This window comes from Nicotiana tabacum, chromosome 17 (assembly GCF_000715075.1).
Source record: "Nicotiana tabacum cultivar K326 chromosome 17, ASM71507v2, whole genome shotgun sequence".
NCBI classification, from domain to species: Eukaryota; Viridiplantae; Streptophyta; class Magnoliopsida; order Solanales; family Solanaceae; genus Nicotiana; species Nicotiana tabacum.
In genome coordinates, this window is record NC_134096.1 from 65043346 (window position 1) to 65065145 (window position 21800).

General features: G+C 40.9%; 1 protein-coding gene across 1 annotated transcript; it reads right to left on the minus strand.

Annotated features, from left to right (window-relative positions):
• Positions 1 to 310: 310 nt before the first annotated feature.
• On the minus strand, positions 311 to 949 carry LOC142171904 (uncharacterized). Its single transcript, XM_075235622.1, has one exon. The coding sequence runs from the start codon at positions 947 to 949 to the stop codon at positions 311 to 313; it is 639 nt and encodes a 212-aa protein (XP_075091723.1).
• Between the last annotated feature and the right edge of the window lie 20851 nt (positions 950 to 21800).

The window sequence follows — 21800 nt, forward strand, 5'->3', positions numbered from 1 at the left end:
TGTTCCCAAAGACCTCTTTATTTCATTTCAAGGCATTGTGTTAGATGTTTGAGGTAGCTTGGGACAAAGTATTGTTGGAGAAGCTTTGTTGAATGATCAGGGGCAGGTCAGGGTGGTCACACCACATTGTCTCAAACCTAAAGTGCCTATTGTGGCCAGTGTGGGCATTGTATAGAGAGAGAGACAAAGGAAATTGGTCTGAGTGGGTCCTGGGGAGATAGGTGACACTGGCATTTGGGTACAGCTCAGTCCAATCACTAGTAGCTAAGCACCTATCTTGGCTTTCCAGGATGAGACTATGTCTGTTAGATTATCTTTTATTACTCCAAGTGTATTTACTGCCTTTGAATCCTAGGTCAAACAAATTACACTTATTGATACGGTTCCAAAAGTGGTTTGCTCTAATAGCACTAATGCTATTACCACCAAATTTATCCTTGGATTTTAGGACTTCATTGAAGTCACCCCCTACTAGCCAGCCGCCCTTAAAAACAAATGCTATATCCACCAAGTGATCCCAGAGTTTAATCCCATCACTAAGGGTATTGCTGGCATATATTGCACTCAAAAAGAAGAAGTTGGGAGGGGAATGTACCTTGACCATGACATGGACACCCTGAGGGGCTGTGGAGATCTCTTCAAGCTTGATAAGGTCATCCTTCCACATGACCACTATATCACCAGATTGGCCATTAGTAGGGGATTGGAACTGATCACTAAAATGTAGCTCATTGGCAAGGTGTTTGTAGTCAGCCATATGAGTCTCAAGAAGGAGTAGAACTGTGAGATTGTGGAGTTTGACCATGGAGGAGCAATGTCTCCTAAACTTGGCACTATTGGCACCCTTGGAATTCCATATGATGAAGTTCATTAAAAGCTTATATTTGTGTGGTGTCTTCCTCTTGACACCCTTCTCCTTCCTTTTGGCAGGTGCTCTCTGGCTCTCCATCCCTAGTGATGGTCGTAGTAGTGCTATGGAGTGCTCTAATCTTGGCAATGAGGGCACCTCAAGTTCGAGGCTGCAACTTCACAATTTTCTTGGACAAAGTGCAATAAGCATTTCGCTGAGACGCTCTTTGAACTCTATCACTTGGATCTTTTCCAACAATATCATTGTCATTTTTTGCACCCCTAGGTTTGCTAGAGTTTCCTCTAGTTCTAGGTTTGACTCCTTGAGGAAGTCTAGTTTCTGGTGTAGCACTGATGTTATACCCTCAGATGGTTATTGGAATTGGAGCTATTGATGAGGATATCACTGGCCCAGTTTCTGGGATCGATGTGGGGGGCCATAGAAGGAAGGATGGGGTTTCCAGTGGTTTCTCCGCACTAATCTTGGGGAAGAATGGTGTGGTCTGGCACACCCAGATCATTATCAAGTTGGACTCCTCCATTGACAGATTCCTTGACCCGTTTGAGTACTGGGCTTGGAGGAGTATGGTTAGCCATAGTTAGTGGCCAAAGTTTGCTAGGCCGTGGTTCAGACCCATCGTTATGGACAGGGATAGGAAGAGTGGGTCCTGTATATGAATCGATACTGGGACTGGGCCTATCTTTAGATTGAAGATTTGGCTTTGTCCCTACATAGCCAGCTCTAGCCACGATCCCGACGATTGGTTTGGTGGGAGATGTGCCGAGATCAATGTCAATGGGGGTATGGGTTCATCCTCCATTTTTGCTTGGTTTGTTGTTGGTTTTTGGGTCATTGTTTGTATCATATTTGAGGGTTGTTATGGTGGAAAAGCTATTATCCAAAGTGGTAATAACATGGAAATTTTCCTTGATTTCATTAGTTTTGGGGGATTTCTTCTGATCTCAAGCTTCTTGATGAGATGGAAGGTGTCAATTCGTCTAATGCAATGTGATGATTACCTGTTGCAACTGGCCGATTTGGTAAAGATTTGAGGCTAGACATAGAGATGGATTTGATAGAAACAGTAGGAGGAGAGGAAGGAGTTCGGATGGGGGGTGGGAGTGAAGGTGTGGCGTGCATGTGTTGGCATGTGTGGTATTTGGGGGTCCATCTTTGGGCCAGTTGCCCCTTGTGGGATCCATTTCCAGAGATGGGTTTTGTGTAGTAGGGGTCTCTTTCCTGGGTTGGGTATGTTTTAGAATCTTTTTATTTTGAGGATGTGTTAGTAGTCTAAGCCAAAAATTAGAGGGGGAATGCAAAATGTTAGTCGTTATCTTTCCCGGTTGTTTCTTCAACCCATTTTCTGTAGAATGTGTGGGTTTCCCCTGATATTGAAATGTTTGAGTGTTTAGGAATTTTCATGTAGCAGCATCAAATATTTTTATCGGATCCCTTTAGCTACTGTGTTTGGTTCTTGGCATGTGGGGTTGGTGGACCATTGATGTCCTTTCATGTTCTTGTGGAATCTCACCGTTTGCCACTCATCTTCATCCTTTTTTGGTTAGTTCAATGGGGGTTCAGTCGGTTGATTGGAGAGTATAATTGTTTGGTAGTGGCATATTTTGTTGGTATGACTAATTCTCCCATATCCTATGCACATGATGCCTTCACCTTCATAAATAATTGGTTGAGTATATGATCTAATTGTGACAGACTTAATGACTGGTGAATCCAGCAGAACCTGTATGCAGAGTGTAGCATATCTGCATTTTAAGGTGGAGGATATAACGACCTGACCAGTCATTTTGAGCTCTAGCATTTTGTTTAGCGGTTCGAGACCGTGAGTAGCTTTAAGTTGGAATAGTTGACCATGACTTAACTTTTGGGTAAACGACCTCAGATCGGAGTTTTGACGGTTCCATTAGGTCCGGATGATTATTTTGGACTTAGGCGTATGTCCGAATTTGGATTTGGAAGTCCGTAGGTTGATTTGATGCTTTTTGGCAAAAGTTGGAAGATTGAAGGTTTAAAAAGTTGATAGGTTTGACTGAGAGTTAACTTTATTGATATCGAATACGGATTACGATTCCGGGAGTTGGTATAGGTCGGTTGTGTCATTTGAGGCTTGCATGCAAAATTTGAGATCATTCAGGGTTGATTTGGTATGGTTCGACATGAGTTTTAGAAGTTTAAAAGTTCATTAGCTCATTAGGCTTGAATTGATGTGTGATTCATGGTTTTGATATTGTTTGGTGTGATTTGAGGCCTCAAGTAGGTTCGTATTATGTTTTGGGACCGGTTTGTGTGATTGGGCGGGTTCTCGGGGGCCTCCGGTGTGTTTCAGATGTATTTGGGTTGTGTCGCGCTGATGTTCCGGCGTTATTTCTTTGGGCATAAAGGGTACTATATTGAGAAAATGACCTTTGGTTTATGATTAGATTGAACCACTAGATCCGTATCATAATTACGGAATCATAGCAACAAGAATCGTCAAATTCCGAGGTGGTATGAGAGAGTTATGCTCATTTTTGTGTCGGAAAAGATCACTAGTTTTTGGTGCGAACTTTTGTTCTTCGCGACCGTGAGAGAGGTTCCGCTTATGCGAAGAAGGATTTTTGGGCAGACCGGTCAACGCGAAAATTTCTCTTGATGAACACGAAGGCGATGAACAAAAATCATCTGGACAATGTTTTAAACCGAAAAATTTAGTATTTTGAGCATATCTTGAGTTCTAGAGCTCCGTTTCAGGTGATTTTTGCGGTGTTGTTCTCGTCTAAACAAGGGGGTAAACATCTGACCATGATTACTTTTTTTGATTATTATTTTTATCCGTCTTTAGATTGTAGAAATTGGGATTTTGCGCCCCAAAGTTGAGAAATGGTAAATCCTTGATTTGAGGGTCAATTCATGGATGAAATTGGATGATTTTATGGATATATACTATATAAGTTAAGGGTAATACTTGTTTTAGATAATACTTGGAATTCGGGCATGTGGGCGCGAGCATTTACCTCATTGACTTTTCGAGCGGAGTTGAGAATTGTTACAAATTATTAAATTACGAATATTGGAGTATATTTTGATTGGTTTGCACGTTGTTTTATTAGTTTCGGATCATTTGGCATCGGTTTGAGGAGTTAGAGAGTGTTGGATTCGGTTATCAAATTTCGGAGCGAGGTAAGTCTACTGTCTAACCTTTTTAGGGGGAATTTATCCGTAGTTATTATATTTATTATGTGCTACATGTTGTTGGAGCTACACACGTATAAGGTGACGAGTGTCCGTGCATATGCTAGAATTATTGATTATGTCTGGGTAGATTTAGACTCACGCCATGCTTTAATTGTACTATTTGAGTTATTCTTGCCTATTTAAATGCTTAAATTTCCATTTAGCCTGAGACTAGACTCGTGTAGAATATCAGACTTGCTATTTTAGATGCTTGACGAGCTACTTGATTAGCCATGAAAATTGTACGTTCCTTTACGGATTTCTTCCGCATTGTGCGTATTCGTCCGATAGTTTTTCTTGAATTTTATAACTCACATGTATATTCGTGACTGGGGTCAGTGACCCATCAAAGTTTCATATTCTAATGGGATCGGGATGAACGCCTCGCCCGATAGGTATCATCTAATACACTCTTAAGGGATCGGGACATTCGCCCCGATGGTATCATGTAACATACTCTTATGGAATAGGGCCGTTCGCCTTGGCAGTTCTATGAAATACTCTTATGGGATCGGGTCGCTCGCCTCGGCAGAATAGTGTAAAATACTTGATAAGGAGTTCGCGTACTCGTGAGTTTACTGACTTGAGATGTGACCGTTGGTTTGGTATTGACCATTACGTATTCCATTTGAGGAGGTATCCGATAATTGAGGACTTTGTGTTGACTGTTCAGCTGTAGACCGTACTATTTGCCTATATCTGTTTTCATTATTTATTTATCATGTTTCATACTTGTCTCCTTTATTATGTTTGATTTACTGGACCACTAGTAAGTGTCAATGTCGACCCCTCGTCACTATCTCTTCGGGGTTAGGCTAGATACTTATTGGGTACGCGTTGATTTACATACTCATATTGCACTTCTGCACTAAACATGCAGGATCTAACAGGTTCATTTTGTGGTCATTTGGGCACGTAGGCACAACCGCTGAGGGTACTTTATGGTAAGCTGCATTCCATGCTATGATTTGAAGCACACAGAGTCTCCATCATAATTATTTACTTTATCATGTCTATCTGGTATTCCTGACATATGTTGTATTGTTATTGTACTTCCTAGTAGATGATCCTGTACTTGTGACACCAGGTTTTGGGATGTTCTAGAATTTGTTTATGGTTTTGCTTATCATTGACACACTTTTACTTTATATTTCATTTAAATTGTATGTATCTACGATTTTAATGCATTGATTTTTCTATCTAATAAGATTTATGATTTCAAAAATAGTAAAATGAATAATTAAGTTGGTAGTTCACCGTTGGCTTGCCTAACGACGACGTTGGCGCCATCATGACCTAACGTGGGTTTTAGGTCGTGATAGCTTGGTATCAGAGTACTAGGTTTACTTAGATCTTATGAGTCATGAGCAAGTCAAGTAGAGTCTTGTGGATTGATACAAAGATGTTTGTACTAATCTTCGAGAGGCTATATGGCTGTTAGGAGAACTTCCTTTCTTGATTTCCTCATCATGCGGTTTGATTTCATTTAAGCTTATATCTTCATTTTTTTCTTACTCATTTTTATACGATGTTGAGCGCTTGTTATCAATTGGGCATCGAGGAGTTGTAGTGGTGCTACAGATATGGTGCATGATATTTTTCCCTGCGTATTCAGGCGGACTATTATCGACACCTTGTGGAGGAATGTTCTATTGTTTCAGCCCAGTGTTAGCATTGCCTATAGTTTCGAGGCTATGCATAGTGTATTGTGATGTTCATGCCTTGTTAACGCGCAGTGCTGGTGTGAATGGTAGGGTGCATATTTATGTGTCGCGGCAGTAAATGTCCCAAGAGGAGGATTTTTCGGTTCATGGTTTAGAGATTTGGCATTTACTTCCAGCGGAGGAGAGGCAATCAGACTATGGATGTTCAGGATTTGGTTGACAGAGTAGCGAGATTGGATATTTTCGAACTTGGTGGAATTCTTGTTTGTGATGTGGTGCCATCGTCCTTGTTTGAACACATTTAGGCTCGTCGGTGTGATGGTCTTCATTGGTTTGCCTTCGCGACAGGGTGTTGTGAAATGGTTCCTAAGAAGTGGGTATCAGAGATGGCAGTGTGTGGCAGCTTTAGGCTCGAATCGGTGTTTATAGTGTTGATGTCTCGATAAAGATGATCTTTATGGAGGCTTAGAGTTGGTGGAAATTCATTAGTTTGGATGCTACAGAGATGGATTACAATTTAAGGCAGTATTTTAGTAGCGAAGGATGAGGAATGACATAGAGGGTTATGTCTTGCGGTAGACGAGCTACTTGATTAGCCGTGGAAATTGAACTTTCCTTTACAGATATCTTCCTCATTATGCGTATTCGTCCGATAGTTTTATAACTCACATGTATATTTGTGAGTGGGGTCAATGACCCCTCAAAGTTTCATATTCTAATGGGATCGGGCTGAACGCCTCAGCAATTCTCTTATGGGATCGGGCCGTTCGCCTCGGCGGTATCATGTAATACACTCTTATGAGATCGGGACGTTCACCTCGGCGATATCATGTAACACACTCTTATGGGATCGAGTCGTTCTCCTCGGCGGTATCATGTAACATACTCCTATGGGATCGGGTCGTTCGCCTCGACGGTATCGAGTAACACATTCTTATGGGATCGGGTCGTTCGCCTCGGCAGGATTATGTATCACACTCTTATGGGATCAGGCTGTTCACCTTGGCTATTCTATGAAACACTCTTATGGGGTCTGGTCATTCGCCTCGACAGTTTTATGAAACACCCTTATAGGATTGGGCCTCTCGCCTTGGAAGAATCATGCAAAATACTTGATTAGGAGTCCCCGTACTCATGAGTTTCCTGACTTGAGATGTGACAATTAGTTTTGTATTGATCATTACGTATCCTATTTGAGGAGGTTTCTGATAATTGAGGACTTTGTGTTTACTGTTCAGTTGTAGACCGTACTATTTGCCTATATCTATTCTCATTGTTTATTTACCATGTTTTATACTTGTCTACTTTATTATATTTGATTTACTGGACAATTAGTAAGTGTCAATGTCGACCCCTCATCACTACCTTTTCAGGGTTAGGTTAGATACTTACTGGGTATACGTTGATTTACGTACTCATGCCACACTTCTACACTAAACATGCAGGATCTGACAGGTTCATTTGGTGGTCATTTAGACACGTAGGCGCAACTGCTGAGGGGACTTTATGGTAAGCTGCATTCCATGCTACGATTCGTAGCACACAGAGTCTTCATCATAATTATTTACTTTATCATGTCTAACTTGTATTCCAGACATATTTTGTATTGTTATTGTATTTCGTAGTAGATGCTCATGCACTCGTGACACCGAGTTTTGGAATGTTCTAGAATTTGTTTATGGTTTTGCTTACCATTGACCCACTTTTACTTTATATATCATTAAAATTGTATGTATCTACAATTTTTAATGCATTGATTTCCCTATCTATTAAGATTTATGATTTCAAAAATAATAAAATAAATAATTAAGTTGGTAGTTTACCGTTGGCTTGCCTAATGACGACGTTGGGTGCCATCATGACCTATAGTGGATTTTGGGTCATGACAGATGATGTGCAGGAGTCCACTTTAAGGAGCCTACCAACTCTTTCCCATATTCTTTCTAAGATATCACGATCGTAGAATTCTGTTGGTAGTTGGGGGAGTTGTATCCAGATAGCTGTGGAGGTAAGAATAGTTGCACCAGGGACAAAATTTGGTTCCCATCTGCGCACTGTTAGGAATTTCCCAAAGATGAACCATGGCCCACCATGAAGAGTCTTGTTCATACTTTCCTCCAAATTGAATATTTTCCTCTAATTTTCAAAGATCATTTAGTTTGACTTTAAGTGTTAGGTGCGGGATCCGTCTAGCGAACCGTTTAACCATGACAGAGAAGCGACAGGGTTGGTATAATCTTGCTTTATCTTCTTGAGTTAGAGCAATGGGATCATTAACCGTTGGTGATTCTGGTAATGTGTTATTTGAAAAATAGTCAGGGTTGTAACTACTTGTGATGGTTCGTCTCCTGTCCTCTAGTGCTTCTATGAAGGATTGCTTATGAGGGGTTAGATCTTCTTGTTTGTGTTTTGTAGATTTGTTTTAAATATATTAACTATACGGTATGTTTAAGTTGCATTGCTTATTAAATTCATCATATTTCTACTAGTGTAATGATGAATTGAATGATATAATTTTTTTGTTTAGAAAAATATCAAACTTAATGGTCTGGTAAGTTATGATAGATTGTGTTTATTCATTTTGTTGCCATTGATTTCGTATAACCTTAACTGATTACTCCATTAAAGGAGCTATATTGCTGGAAGCATAATATGTAATGAAAATAATTATTTCAGTAAATAATTTATTAGAATGAAAGAAATCTTGAATCAACTATTCAAAAATATAAAAAAAACTTAGTCAAATATTAGGTTCAAATAAAAATTTGAAAAGTTAAAAAAATTAATTAGAATACTGCAAAAGAAAAAATAAAGGAAAATGATGAAAAAACATAAATGGGGCGGGGCTTAACGAGGCGGGACAGAACAAAAATCAGAGTAAATACTAAATGGGGCAGAATAGGGCAGGTCAAAATGTTAGCAGACCTAGACTTGCCCTGGCCTGACCCACCTTCCCCGCCCTATCGCCATCCCTACTCAGAAAATACTAATGGACAAAAATGTTACTAGAAGAATAGCTAGGGCCTAGGTGGGTTGAGTAGGATATTTATATTCTTAATATGTCTAGTTATTTGTTATTTTATTTTTCTTAGATGTCTTTTAGCTATTTGATGATTAGTTATTTTCTTGAGAGCAGAGAACATTGATGATGAATATAGTAAATGACAGATTAGGCATATCCTGAGAAAAGGTAAGAAAATATTCTTATAGGTCATTTTAGTATAACTAAATTTTGTTCCATAGTTCCATAGTTTCAATGTTATTTATACAGACGGACTTCTCTTATCATTTCTCACATTATAGAGATACTAGAATTCATTGTGTGATTACAACAATTTAGTGAGTCTAATTCAAAAGAAATCAGATTGAAACAATTTATTAAACAAAACAAAAAGTTATTGCTTTATGCTAGTTACAAAATCACACCTTTGATTTGACAATAAAATCATAATGGAAATTTACTTTGAAATTAATTTTGTAAATCTATCGTATTAAATATAGATAGCTAAACGACAAATTTGTTGTTATCTAAGAAAAATATTAATTTTTAAATTTTGTTATGTGAAGCTGTCACACATTGTTACAATATTGAACTTACTATTATAAATCTGGAACAAACATAAATGAATGGGAAGATTACACCCTGAGTAGCCAATAAATTCTATTCATATTTTACAAAAAATATTGTGCAGAATTTAGTATTTTCTCTACCATTGTTTCTTTAGAGAGATCTTTCTTTAGAAAACTTTGTCATTCATTTTTCAACATGCATAACACAAATCCTTCTCCCCCTCCAATTTTAATACCTTGTCGTGTACTACTTCGATGCCCTTTATGTTATGGCATTTTTCGTACTCATTTTGATTTTATGAATCATTTACAATCTCTTCCGATATCTTTTGAGCAAGATATCATTCTACGTTCTGGTGTAGATGCGGCCGCTCTTCCTTTACCAGCACATTCACCATCAACTCAACTTGCGTCATCATAACATGCAAGTTCGAGAAGAAATAACAGTGGTATTGTTTTACCAGCAGCAGTGTCGTCGAATCATTCCCACCCTACTGAAAGGCAGGAAATGACAAGAAGAATAGAGGTAGAGATCCAAATACAATATTTCTTAATTCAAGTGTGACTCCTGATTGTACAAGACCATTGATAAATCAGTTGGATGTTCCTATTTTATCAAATGCAGCTGGATTAGATGAAGAACCAAATGGTTTGGACTTGAGCTTGAGGCTTTAGAGCAAAAAATATTTGGATCTTCTTTGTTGGAGTCTAATTTTTTTTTAGTTGGTCTGATAGTAGTGTGTCCAAAAGTGTATTCAGGCTGGAGTCTTTTGTTTTATTTTAAGGTTGGAGTCTTTTATATTATTTTATTTTTGGTCTCATAAGGTGAGTGCCAAAAAATATGTAAGGTTGGAGTCTTTTATTTTATTATTAAATATTTGTTTGATTTCCAATTCTATTTGTTTTCATTCACTTCTCAGTTTCCTTGTGGAAAATAAAAAAAAGAATTAATTTTCCCTATTGTTCAAATTACAATTGATTCCACGAATTATCACTGAATTTTGCCAACTATAATATTTATATTTGAATAATTATTTTTTTACGTTAAAATGCTTGAACTATGTGTGATTTGGTAAGAAAATACAAATGACTGGATGGTAAGATTTTAGATTTAGGTATGATATATCACTCGTCATATCGATATTTTTTCCACCCTATAAATTTTAAGTCAGAAAATAATCTCCAACCTTCATAGACTTTCAAAATTATTCTTGTCATGAAGCCAAATACGGACATGTACCCGGGGGTGGAGCTAGAAGCCCGTCTATGTGTTCGATCGAGTCCAGTAGCTTTTTGCTCAAATAATGTATTTATGTTAAAAATTTATCAAATATGTATAAATATTAAATTTAAAACCCAGTTATTAACACTTGAAGTCGTCGTTTTAAAATCCAAATACCATAAAGTTGAAATTCTGGCCTAGCCCCTGCATGTACCAGTTGAACAACTCAAACTGATACATTAAAAGAGGCAAAGCAAATAATTTTTGAAGTTATAACGCAAAAAAAAGTTAAATAGTTATTCACGAGTATCGACAACAGAGATTTCAAGTATAGCTTGATTGAAATGAATTACAGTAAGAACGACTGTAATGTAGAGGGAGCTAGTCATGTCTTTACTCCATAAATCTTAGGATCGTATTATGTATATTTGTTTGAGCTAGTCTTGTATTTGACTTAGATTTTAAATGTTGCCAAATATAATCTCTAGATTTTAATTTATGATAAACGTTAAAGATTGGATGGTGACACGAGATACTGAGCTTAAGTTTATCCTAATACAAAATATATAATCTCTAATTTTGTTTTATGAAGACCGTTAAAGAGTGAATGGTGACACGAAATACTAAACTAAAGTTGGTCATAATATAAAATATATAATATTTAGATTTTGTTTATGAAGATCGATAAAGATTGGATGGTGACACGAGATACTGGACTGAAGTTGGTGCTAATACAAAATATATAATCTTTAGATTTTGTTTTATGATGACCGCTAAAGATTGGATTGTGACGCAAGATACTGAATTGAAGTTGGTCCTAATACAAAATAAATTACGCCAAATACTTATTCTATTTTATTTGAAATGTTTGATTCGACATGGAATTTATAGAAAAAAGAAATTTTAAAACTGAAAATTCGACCTTAATTCAAGGGATACTATCATGACCCAAAACTTGCCTGTCGTGATGGCGCCTAACATGGTACTAGGCAAGCCGACGCCTCAAAACATTTCCAACACTTTTAAATGAAAATGAACTAAAACAAGTTTAAATCACTAAAGCTATCATAAGCTGGATAGAAGATCGAAACTCAATACGGAAGTTTCCAAAACCAGGGTGTCACTGAGTACACGAGCGTCTATACAACACAAGTCTGAAATACTGTCTATGAAAAACTGAAACTAAATACATAAAGCTGAAAGATAGGGAATGAGAGTCAAGGTTTGCGGATGCCGGACAGCTACCTCGAAATCTCCGAATGACTAAGTTGCTATGATAATCAGCACCCACCGTATCCGAAAACACCCGGATCTGCACATGAAGTGCAGGGTGTAGCGTGAGTACAACCAACTCAGTAAGTAACAAGACTAACTATTGGACTGAAAGAAGTGACGAGCTTCACAGGTACAATTAAATTATAAAAATTACAGTACAAAAATATAGGCATGCTTCCAAGTTAAACAGTTATAGCCCAAAAGATAAATCATGTCAAGTTCAATTAAAACAAGATATAGTACATCTCGGTATCTACATGATAATTATACATGCCGACTGAAGTATAAATACAGTAATGACATCATATGCATATTCTCAGAGTGTTGGTCACTCAGTCCTCCCGTTCACTCCATCCTCACAGTCACTCCATCCCCACAGTCACTCGATCCTCCCAATCGGTCAACACTCGCGCTCACACTCAATATGTACCTGCGCCCACTGTGGATGTGCAGACTCCGGAGGGGCAATTCTAGTCCAAGCGCTAATATAAGCCAATCATGGCATGGATATATAAACATACAGCGACGTGCAACCCGATCCCGTAAATATAGCAGGAGTACAAAATATCCCGTGCAACCCTCACTCAGTCATCAATCTCTCTACTCTCTCAAGCTCACAAGAATCATGATAATCAGCCCAAACAATGATGATATGACGTATCAATAAAGGACAACAAAGATTGAGATATAATATGCAAATAATAGCTGTCACTGAGTATAAAATAGCAAATTAAGCAAATAATTCAACATGTAACACGACCTCTGTGGGTCCCAACATGTCACGACCCATATCATAAGCATGATTTCTTACATGACTGGTAGCTCAATTTCTCTAACACATGGTAAAAATACAGGTAACGACAAGATTAATCAACTATATAGTTCCATGGATTCGACCAAGTCACAATACTTACGGTGAACGCCCACACGCCCATCACCTAGCATGTGCGTCACCTCAACACCAATCACATAATACGTAATTCGGGGTTTCATATCCTCAGAACCAAGTTTAGAACTGTTACTTACCTCAAACTGTGCAGATCTCTACTCCAACACGCCCTTGCCTCGCGAAAAGGCCTACGAATGCCTCGAATCTAGACACAAACAGTTCGATACAATCAACACGAGCTAAATGAATTAATTCCATAAGAAAATACTAAGTTTAATTAAAAGTCAAAAAGTCAACTCAAAAGACAGCCCCCGAGCCCACGTCTCGGAATCAGATGTCCTTTACCGCGATCGCGGAAATTGCTTTGCGATTGCGAAGCACAAATTATACTGCCCACAATTTAACCATACGTGAACGCGAAAAAACATCATGCAAATGCGATGTATTGACCTTCAGACCTACACGATCGCGAACTACATCACGCGTTCGCGATGAACAAAGTGCGCGTGGACCCCTAGCTATGCCTTTCCTTTACGCGAACGAGACCTGAGTCACGCGTTCGTGATGTATTAACTGCTCCAGCTATGCAATCGCAGAACTGTCCTTGCGATCGCGTAGAACAAATTCCCATCAGTGACTATCATCCTTCGTGATCGCGGACCTATCCATGCTATCGCATAGACGGAAACCAGAACACTCACACCAGCACGCTTCAATAGTCATTTCAAGTCCCATTTCACTCCGTTAACCATCTGAAATCTACCCGAGGCCCCTGGGACACCGACCAAGCATACCAACAAGTCCTAAAACACGATACGAACTTAGTCGAGCCTTCAAATCACATCAAACAACGCATAAACCACAAATCACACATCGATTCAAGCCTAATGAACTTTTGAACTTCTAACTTCTACATTCGATGCCGAAACCTATCAAATCACGTCCGATTGACCTCAAATTTTGTACACAAGTCACATATGACACAACGGACCTACTCCAACTCCCGAAACCTCAATCCGAGCCTGGTAACCACAAAGTCAACTCTCGGTCAAACTTCTAAATTTCTAACTTTCGCCCTTTTAGGCCTACTTCAACTACGGACCTCTAAATCACTATCCGGACACACTCCTAAGTCCAAAATTACCCAACGGAGATAACAAAACTATCAAAATGCCATTACGGAGTCGTTTACACATAAGTCAATATCCGGTCAACCTTTTCAACTTAAGCTTTCTACCTTGAGACTAAGGGTCTCAACTCCTTCCGAAACACCTCCCAAACCGAACCAACTGCCCCGGTAAGTCACATAGCAACTAATAAGCATAAAATGAGCAGTAAGTGGGGGAACGAGGCTACAAATCTCAAAACGACCGACCGGGTCATTACATCCTCCCATTCTTAAACAAACGTTCGTCCTCGAACGGGTCTAGAAACGTACCTGGAGTCTCAAATAGGTGTGAATATCTGCTCCGCATCTCCGGCTCGGTTGCCCAAGTAGCCTCCTCCACTAGATGACCTCTCCACTGCACCTTCACTGACGCTATGTCCTTTGACCTCAACTTTCTAACCTGCCAACCCAAAATGGCCATCGGCTCCACATCATAAGTCAAATCACCATCTAATTGAGCCGTGTTGAAATCCAAAACATGAGACGGATCGCCAACATATTTTCGGAGCATAGAGACATGAAACACTGGATGAACACTCGACAGACTAGGTGGCAAGGCAAGCTTGTAAGCCACCTCTCAAATCCTCTAAAGCACCTCAAATGGCCCAATATACCGAAGGATCAACTTGCCCTTCTTCCCGAACCTCATAACACCCTTCATGGGTGAAACCTTGAGCAATACCTTCTCCCCGACCATGTAAGCAACATCATGAACCTTCCGGTCAGTGTAACTCTTCTATCTAGACTGCGTTGTGTGAAGCTGATCCTGAATCAATTTAACCTTGTCCAAGGCATCCTGAACCATGTCAGTACTGAATAGCCTAGCCTCACCCGGATCAAACCAACCTACTGGAGATCGACATCGCCTCCTATACAAAGCCTCATATGGAGCCATCTGAATGCTTGGTTGGTAGCTGTTGTTGTAGGCAAACTCTGTGAGCGGCAGAAACTGGTCCCAAGAACCCCCAAAATCTATGACATAAGCACATAGCATATCCTCCAATATCTGAATAGTGCGCTCGGACTGCCCGTCCGTCTGAGGGTGAAAGGCTGTACTCAACTCAACATGTGTTCCCAACTCTTGCTTTACGGCTCTCCAAAACTGCGACGTAAACTGCGTGCCCCAATATGAAATGATGGACACCGGCACACCGTGAAGGCGAACAATCTCGCGGATGTATATCTCAGCCAACCGCTCCTAAGAATAAGTAGTCCCAACTGGAATGAAGTGCGCAGACTTGGTCAATCGATCCACAATCACCCAAATAGCATCAAACTTCCTCGAAGTCCGTGGGAGTCAAACTACAAAATCCATGGTGATACACTCCCATTTACACTCTGGAATATCAAGCCTCTAAAGCAACCCGCCCGGTCTCTGATGCCCATACTTTACCTACTGACAGTTTAGGCACCGAGCTACAAATTCTACTATATCCTTCTTCATCCTCCTCTACCAATAGTGCTGCCTCAAGTCCTGATACATCTTCACGGTAATCTGGTGAATGGAATACCGCGAACTGTGGGCCTCCTCAAAAATCAACTCACGTAACCCATCTACATTGGGCACACATATCCGGCACTGCATCCTCAACACCCCATCATCCTCGATAGTAACATCTCTAGCATCATCGTTCTGAACTCTATCCTTAAGGACAAGCAAATGAGGATCATCATACTAGCGCTCTTTGATGCGATCATATAAGGAAGACCGAGAAACCACACAAGCTAGAACCCGACGGGGCACCGAAACATCCAATCTCACAAACTGGTTGGCCAAGGCCTGAACATCAACTGCAAGCGGTCTCTTACCAATAGGAATGAATGCAAGGCTACCCATACTCATCGCCTTCCTACCCAAGGCATCGACCACCACATTTGCCTTCCCGGGATGATACAGAATAGTGATATCATAGTCCTTTAGCAGCTCCAACCATCTCCGTTGTCTCAAATTTAGATCCTTTTGTTTGAACAAGTGCTGGAGACTCCGATGATCCATAAATACCTCATAAGATACACCGTATAGATAATGCCTCCAAATAATCAATGCATGCACAATGGCAGCAAACTCCAAATCATGGACATGGTAGTTCTTCTTTTGAGGCTTCAACTAGCGCGAAGCATAAGCAATCACTCTACTCTCCTGCATCAAGATGCACCCGATACCGATCAGAGAAGCATCATAATACACTGTATAACAGCCAGAAGCTGAAGGAAAAACTAGAACTGGAGCTGTGGTCAAGGCAGTCTTGAGCTTCTGAAAGCTATCCTCACACTCATTCGACCACCTAAATGGAGAACTCTTCAAAGTCAATTTGGTTAAAGGCGCTGCAATAGACGAGAAACCCTCCACGAAGCGATAATAATAACCGACCAAGCCGAGAAAGCTCTAAATCTTCGTTGCTGAGGATGGTCTGGGCCAACTCTGAACAGCCTCTATCTTCTTTAGATCCAACTTAATCCCCTCATTAGACACCACATGCCCCAAGAACGCCACCGAACTAAGCCAAAACTCACACCTGGAGAACTTGGTATAAACCTTCTTCTCCCTCAGCCGCTGCAACACAATCCTCAAATGCTGGCTATGCTTCTCCTGGCTACGAGAGTACACCAGGATATCATCAATGAATACTATGACAAACGAGTCGAGATAAGGCTGAAATACACTGTTTATCAGATGCATGAATGCTGTTGGGGCATTGGTCAGCCCAAAATACATCACAAGGAACTTATAATGATCATAACGGGTCCTGAAGGCCGTCTTTAGAATATCCGAGTCCCGAATCTTCAACTGGTGATACCCAGACTTCAAATCAATCTTAGAGAACACCCTCGCTCCCTGAAGCTGGTCAAATAGATCATCGATACATGGAAAATAATACTTGTTCTTGATTGTAACTTTGTTCAACTGCATATAGTCGATGCAAATCCACATAGTACTATCCTTTTTTTTCACAAGCAGAATTGGTGTACCCTAAGGCGACACTTTAGGCCTAATAAACCCCTTATCAAGAAGTTCCTAAAATTGTTCTTTCAATTCTTTCAACTCAGCTAGTGCCATACGATACAGAGGATTAGAAATAGGCTGAGTGCCCGGACCAAGTAAATACCAAAGTCAATATCCCTGTCGGGCGGCATGCTCGACAATTCTGTAGGAAACACATCCGGAAAGTCTCGCACCACCGGAACAAAATCAATAGTAGGAGTATCAGCACCAATATCCCTCAAGGCCAAATAAGACATACACCCCTTCTCGACCATCTGTTGGGCCTTCAAATATGAAATCACTCTGCTAGGAACATAATCTAGAAGCCCTCTCCACTCGATCCTTGGCAACCCCGGCATCGCCAACGTCACGTTCTTAGCGTGACAATCCAGAATAGCATGACATTGAGACAACCAATCCATACCCAAGATCACATCAAAATTAACCATACTAAGCAATAAGAGATCAACTCTAGTTTCCAATCCTCCAATAGTCACTACACATGACCGATATACACGGTCCACAATAATGGTATCACCCACTGGCGTAGATACATGAACAGATGAAACTAAGGACTCACAGGGTATATACAAATAATGAGCAAAATTTGATGATACATATGAATAAGTAGAACCATGGTCAAATAAGGTGGAAGCATCTCGGTGACACAATGAGACAATACATGTGATCATTGCATCTGAAGCAACAACATTTGGCCTGGAATGAATAGCATAGAATCGGGCCTGACCGCCACCTGATCGACCTCCTCCTCTAGGGCGACCTCTAGCTGACTGAGCCACACCCCGAGCTGGGTGGGTGGGTGGTAAAGTAACTGGTGTGGAAGTCGCAGCCTGACTCCTCTGCTGAACTGGACCTCCTGAGCGATGGGGACACTGTCTCCACATACGCCCAAACTCCCCGCACTCGAAGCAATTCCCTGGTAATGGTGATTTTGGGGACTAAATCGGGCCCTGAGTACTAGAGTAACTGCTAGAAGGACCTGGCATAGATGAACCCTGAACCGATAGAGCATGCGATTAAATCTGAGCTGGGAGAGCACTGAGAGATGACTGACCCGGACAAGTATTGTATGAATCATGGCTATATGATACACTACGGTGAACTAGACGAGTCATCTGTGCGGGCCTATAAGGACGACCCCTGCTATGGTAGGACTGCCTCCAAAAGGTACACCACTAAACCCCCCGAACCACGAGGCCTCTTGGCCTCCCTCTCCTCACGCTCCTGACTATGGACCATCTCTAACCATCGCACAATATCAACCACCTTATCGAACGTAGCACCTGATACACTCTCCCGAGTCATAACAAAATGGTACTGATAGTAGAGGCCATCAATGAACCTCATAATCCTCTCCCTCTCAGTGGGGACCAACCAAACTGCATGACGAGCCAACTCTGAAAACCTCATCTCATACTGGGTCACAGACATGCCATCCTGACGTAGCTACTCGAACTGCCTGTGCAGCTACTCTTTACGAGTCTGTGGCACAAACTTCTCCAAGAATAGAACGGAGAACTCATGCCATGTAAGTGGTGCTGCGCCGACCGGCCTGCGCCTCTCATAGGACTCCCACCATATGAAGGCATCCTCAGTAAACTAAAAAGTAGTGAATGAGACCCCACTGGTCTCCTGAATACCCGACGTGCGAAGAATCCGCTGGCACCTATCCAAGAAGTCCTGGGCATCCTATGACTCAGCCCCACTGAATGATAGAGGCTGGAGCCTCCCAAACCTCTCGAGTCTCCTCTCCTCCTCATCAATCATAACGTGACCTACGTAGGCATGAGCAGCTACAACCGGCTGGGCTGGTAATACCCCCAGTGTTAGAAGTCCCTGCATTACCAACTCTTGAGTATGGGCAGTAGGAGTCTAAGTACCTTCCCCGACCTGAGAAGTGGCTGGTGTGGTCTGAACAGAAAACTTCCTGAGCAAGGCTAGTGCACACAGTAAATATCTGAGCCAAAGCCTTCTAAAGGCTTGGAATCACAATAGGCATAGTTGGTGCCGGAGCTGGCCCCACTAGCTCAACCACATCTGGAACCTGCTCCTGAGCTAGAGCAACTGGTGGATCTTCAGGTGCTACTCTAGCTGCTGTCCGAGCTGAACCTCTGCCCCTACCGTGACCTCGGCCTCCCGTGGCCCTAGATGGTGGTACTAGTGGATGTTTGTCCTGTCCGGTAGCACGTGTCCTCACCATCTGTGAGAGAATAGAAAAAAGAAATTTAGTTCCCATAATCAACAAATCCGCACGAAAAGAATACAAGAATGTGAAGTTTCCTAAGGGTTTGGTAGCCTCTCGAAGTTAAGTACAGACGTCTCCGTACCGATCCTGTCACGACCCAAACATCCCTCCGAGACATGTCATGATGACACCTAATCTCCATGACTAGGTAAGCCTAACAGATTGTGGAAATATCAACAATGGAAGCAAAACTAAATAGCTAACTGCATTAGATACTGAATAACCAATAATAATGCCGCTCGGCATATACAATAACCAAAATACTAGATGTACACAGTTTTCCAAAACCCGAAACATCATAAGTCACAAGCTACACAAGAAAACTAGTATCTCTATACACCAGAGTCTAACAAAAGAAGTACGGAAGTTAAATGACATATGAGAGAATAGAGGGGGGCTCCGAGGTCTGCGGACGCGGCAAATGTACCTTGAAGTCTCCGTACTACAGCAAGCACTCTCAGCTAGTAGCAGGGCTGATAAGAAGTACCTGGATCTGCACACAAAACATATGCAGAAGAGTGGCATGAGTACACCACAATGGTACCCAGTAAGTGCCAAGCCTAACCTCGGTCGAGTAGTGACGAGGTCAGGTCAGGCACACTCGTAAATAATAAATAAGGCAGGAGAATATACAGTATAATAAGAGACTAGAATTTAACAAAAGGAAACACAAGGCATCAATACAATACACAGGGGTAAACAGTAGGGGATTTTCCGAGATACCGTCTCGTAGTACCAAAATAAATATACAGGGAGAACTCCCGAGGTACCGCCTTGTAGTCTCAAAAGTAAATATATAGGGAGAACTCTCGAGGTACCGCCTCGTAGTCTCAAAAGTAAATGTGCAGGGAGAACTCCCGAGAAACCGCCTCGTAGTCTCAAAAGTAAATGTACAGGGAGAACTCCCGAGGGACCGCCTCGTAGTCTCAAAAGTAAATGTACAGGGAGAACTCCCGAGAAACCGCCTCGTAGTCTCAAAAGTAAATGTGCAGGGAGAACTCCCGAGGAACCACCTCGTAATATCAAAAGTAAACATACAGCTCAAACCGATAAAGACAACATTTAACAACAAGATTTCTACAGTTATACTGATAAAGAACAAGGAAAAGTAGGAAATCAACTAGGCATGCTTCACAGAGTTCAAATAAGCAGTTAAAGCACGTAGATATGCGATATTAGACTAAACAGGATAACTACGTATATTGAAATAGCTCAATTAAGAATGAAAACAGACTAATACTCATTTAATCGGTATAACTCAAATTAAAGAAAAAATAGGTTACTACTTAGTAAAATAAATTGGGTTTTACAACAAATAGCCCGTGTACGTACTCGTCACCTCACGTATATGGCGCTCACATAACACAACATTACCAAATCCTAAGGGGATTTCCCCCCCACAAGGTTAGGCAAGCCACTTACCTCGAAAATAGCTCAATCAATCGGTAACAATGCCTTTTTCACGAATATCCGACTCCGAATGGCCCAAATCTAGCCAAACTCAATTACATACCATAAATACAACTATAAAAAACTAATCTAATTAATGAAATCAAAGTTAAAGCAAGAAATTAGAAAACCGCCCCAAAAGCCTCCCCAGGCCCACGTCGCGGAATCGGGTAAAAATCATAAAATATGAATACCCATTCACTCACGAGTTCACTCGTACCAAAATTATCCAAATTCGATGTCAAAATCCCAATCAAAACCCAAAATCTTGGTTGAAGAACTTCTTTCCATTTTCCCCAAATATTCACCCCAAATCCGAAATTAAATGATGAAATTAATGATAGATTAGTGGGATATAACCAAAATACAGTGTAGAATCATTACCCAATCAATGTCTCTGAAAATCCCTCTAAATCTCGTCCAAATCCGAGCTCCCTATATCAAGTTTTGCTAAAAATGGATTAACCCTAGATTTTGGAATGTTATATTCTACCTAGTTGTTCATACTACGCGATCGCGTAGAACAAAATTCCAACAATTTAAAACATGCTATGCGAACGCGTCACCTCACCCGCGATCGCGTACCAGTGACTACATAAACCTATGCATTCGCGTATCAATGGCCACGCAAACTTCGCGATCGCGGACGAGCTATTACGATCACATAGAACAAAAAGGTGACTGCCTAATTCAAGGCTTCACGATCGCGTCTCCTCCTACGTGACCGCATAAGAGGAAGCCAATAATTGAAAACATCAGAAATATTTGAAATCTTTCAAGTCCAAAACTAGTCCGTTAACCATCCAGAATCCACCCGAGGCCCCCGGGACCTCAACCAAACATACTAATAAGTCCTAAAACATCATACGAACTTAGTCGAGGCCTCAAATCACATCAAACAATGCTAAAAACATGAATCAGCCTCAATTCAAACTTAATGAACTTAAAACTTCAAATTTCTACAACCGATGCCGAAACCTATCAAACCACGTCCGATTGACGTCAAATTTTGCACACACGTCATACTCAACATTACGGACCCACTCCAACTTCCGGAATCAGAATCTCACCCAGATATAAAAAAATCCACTCCCGGTCAAAATCTCCAAAAATTTAACTTTCGCCATTTCAAGCCTAAATCAGCTACAGACCTCAAATTCACAGTCCGAACACGCTCCTAAGTTCAAAATCACCCAACGGAGCTAACGGAACCAACATAACTCCATTCTGAAG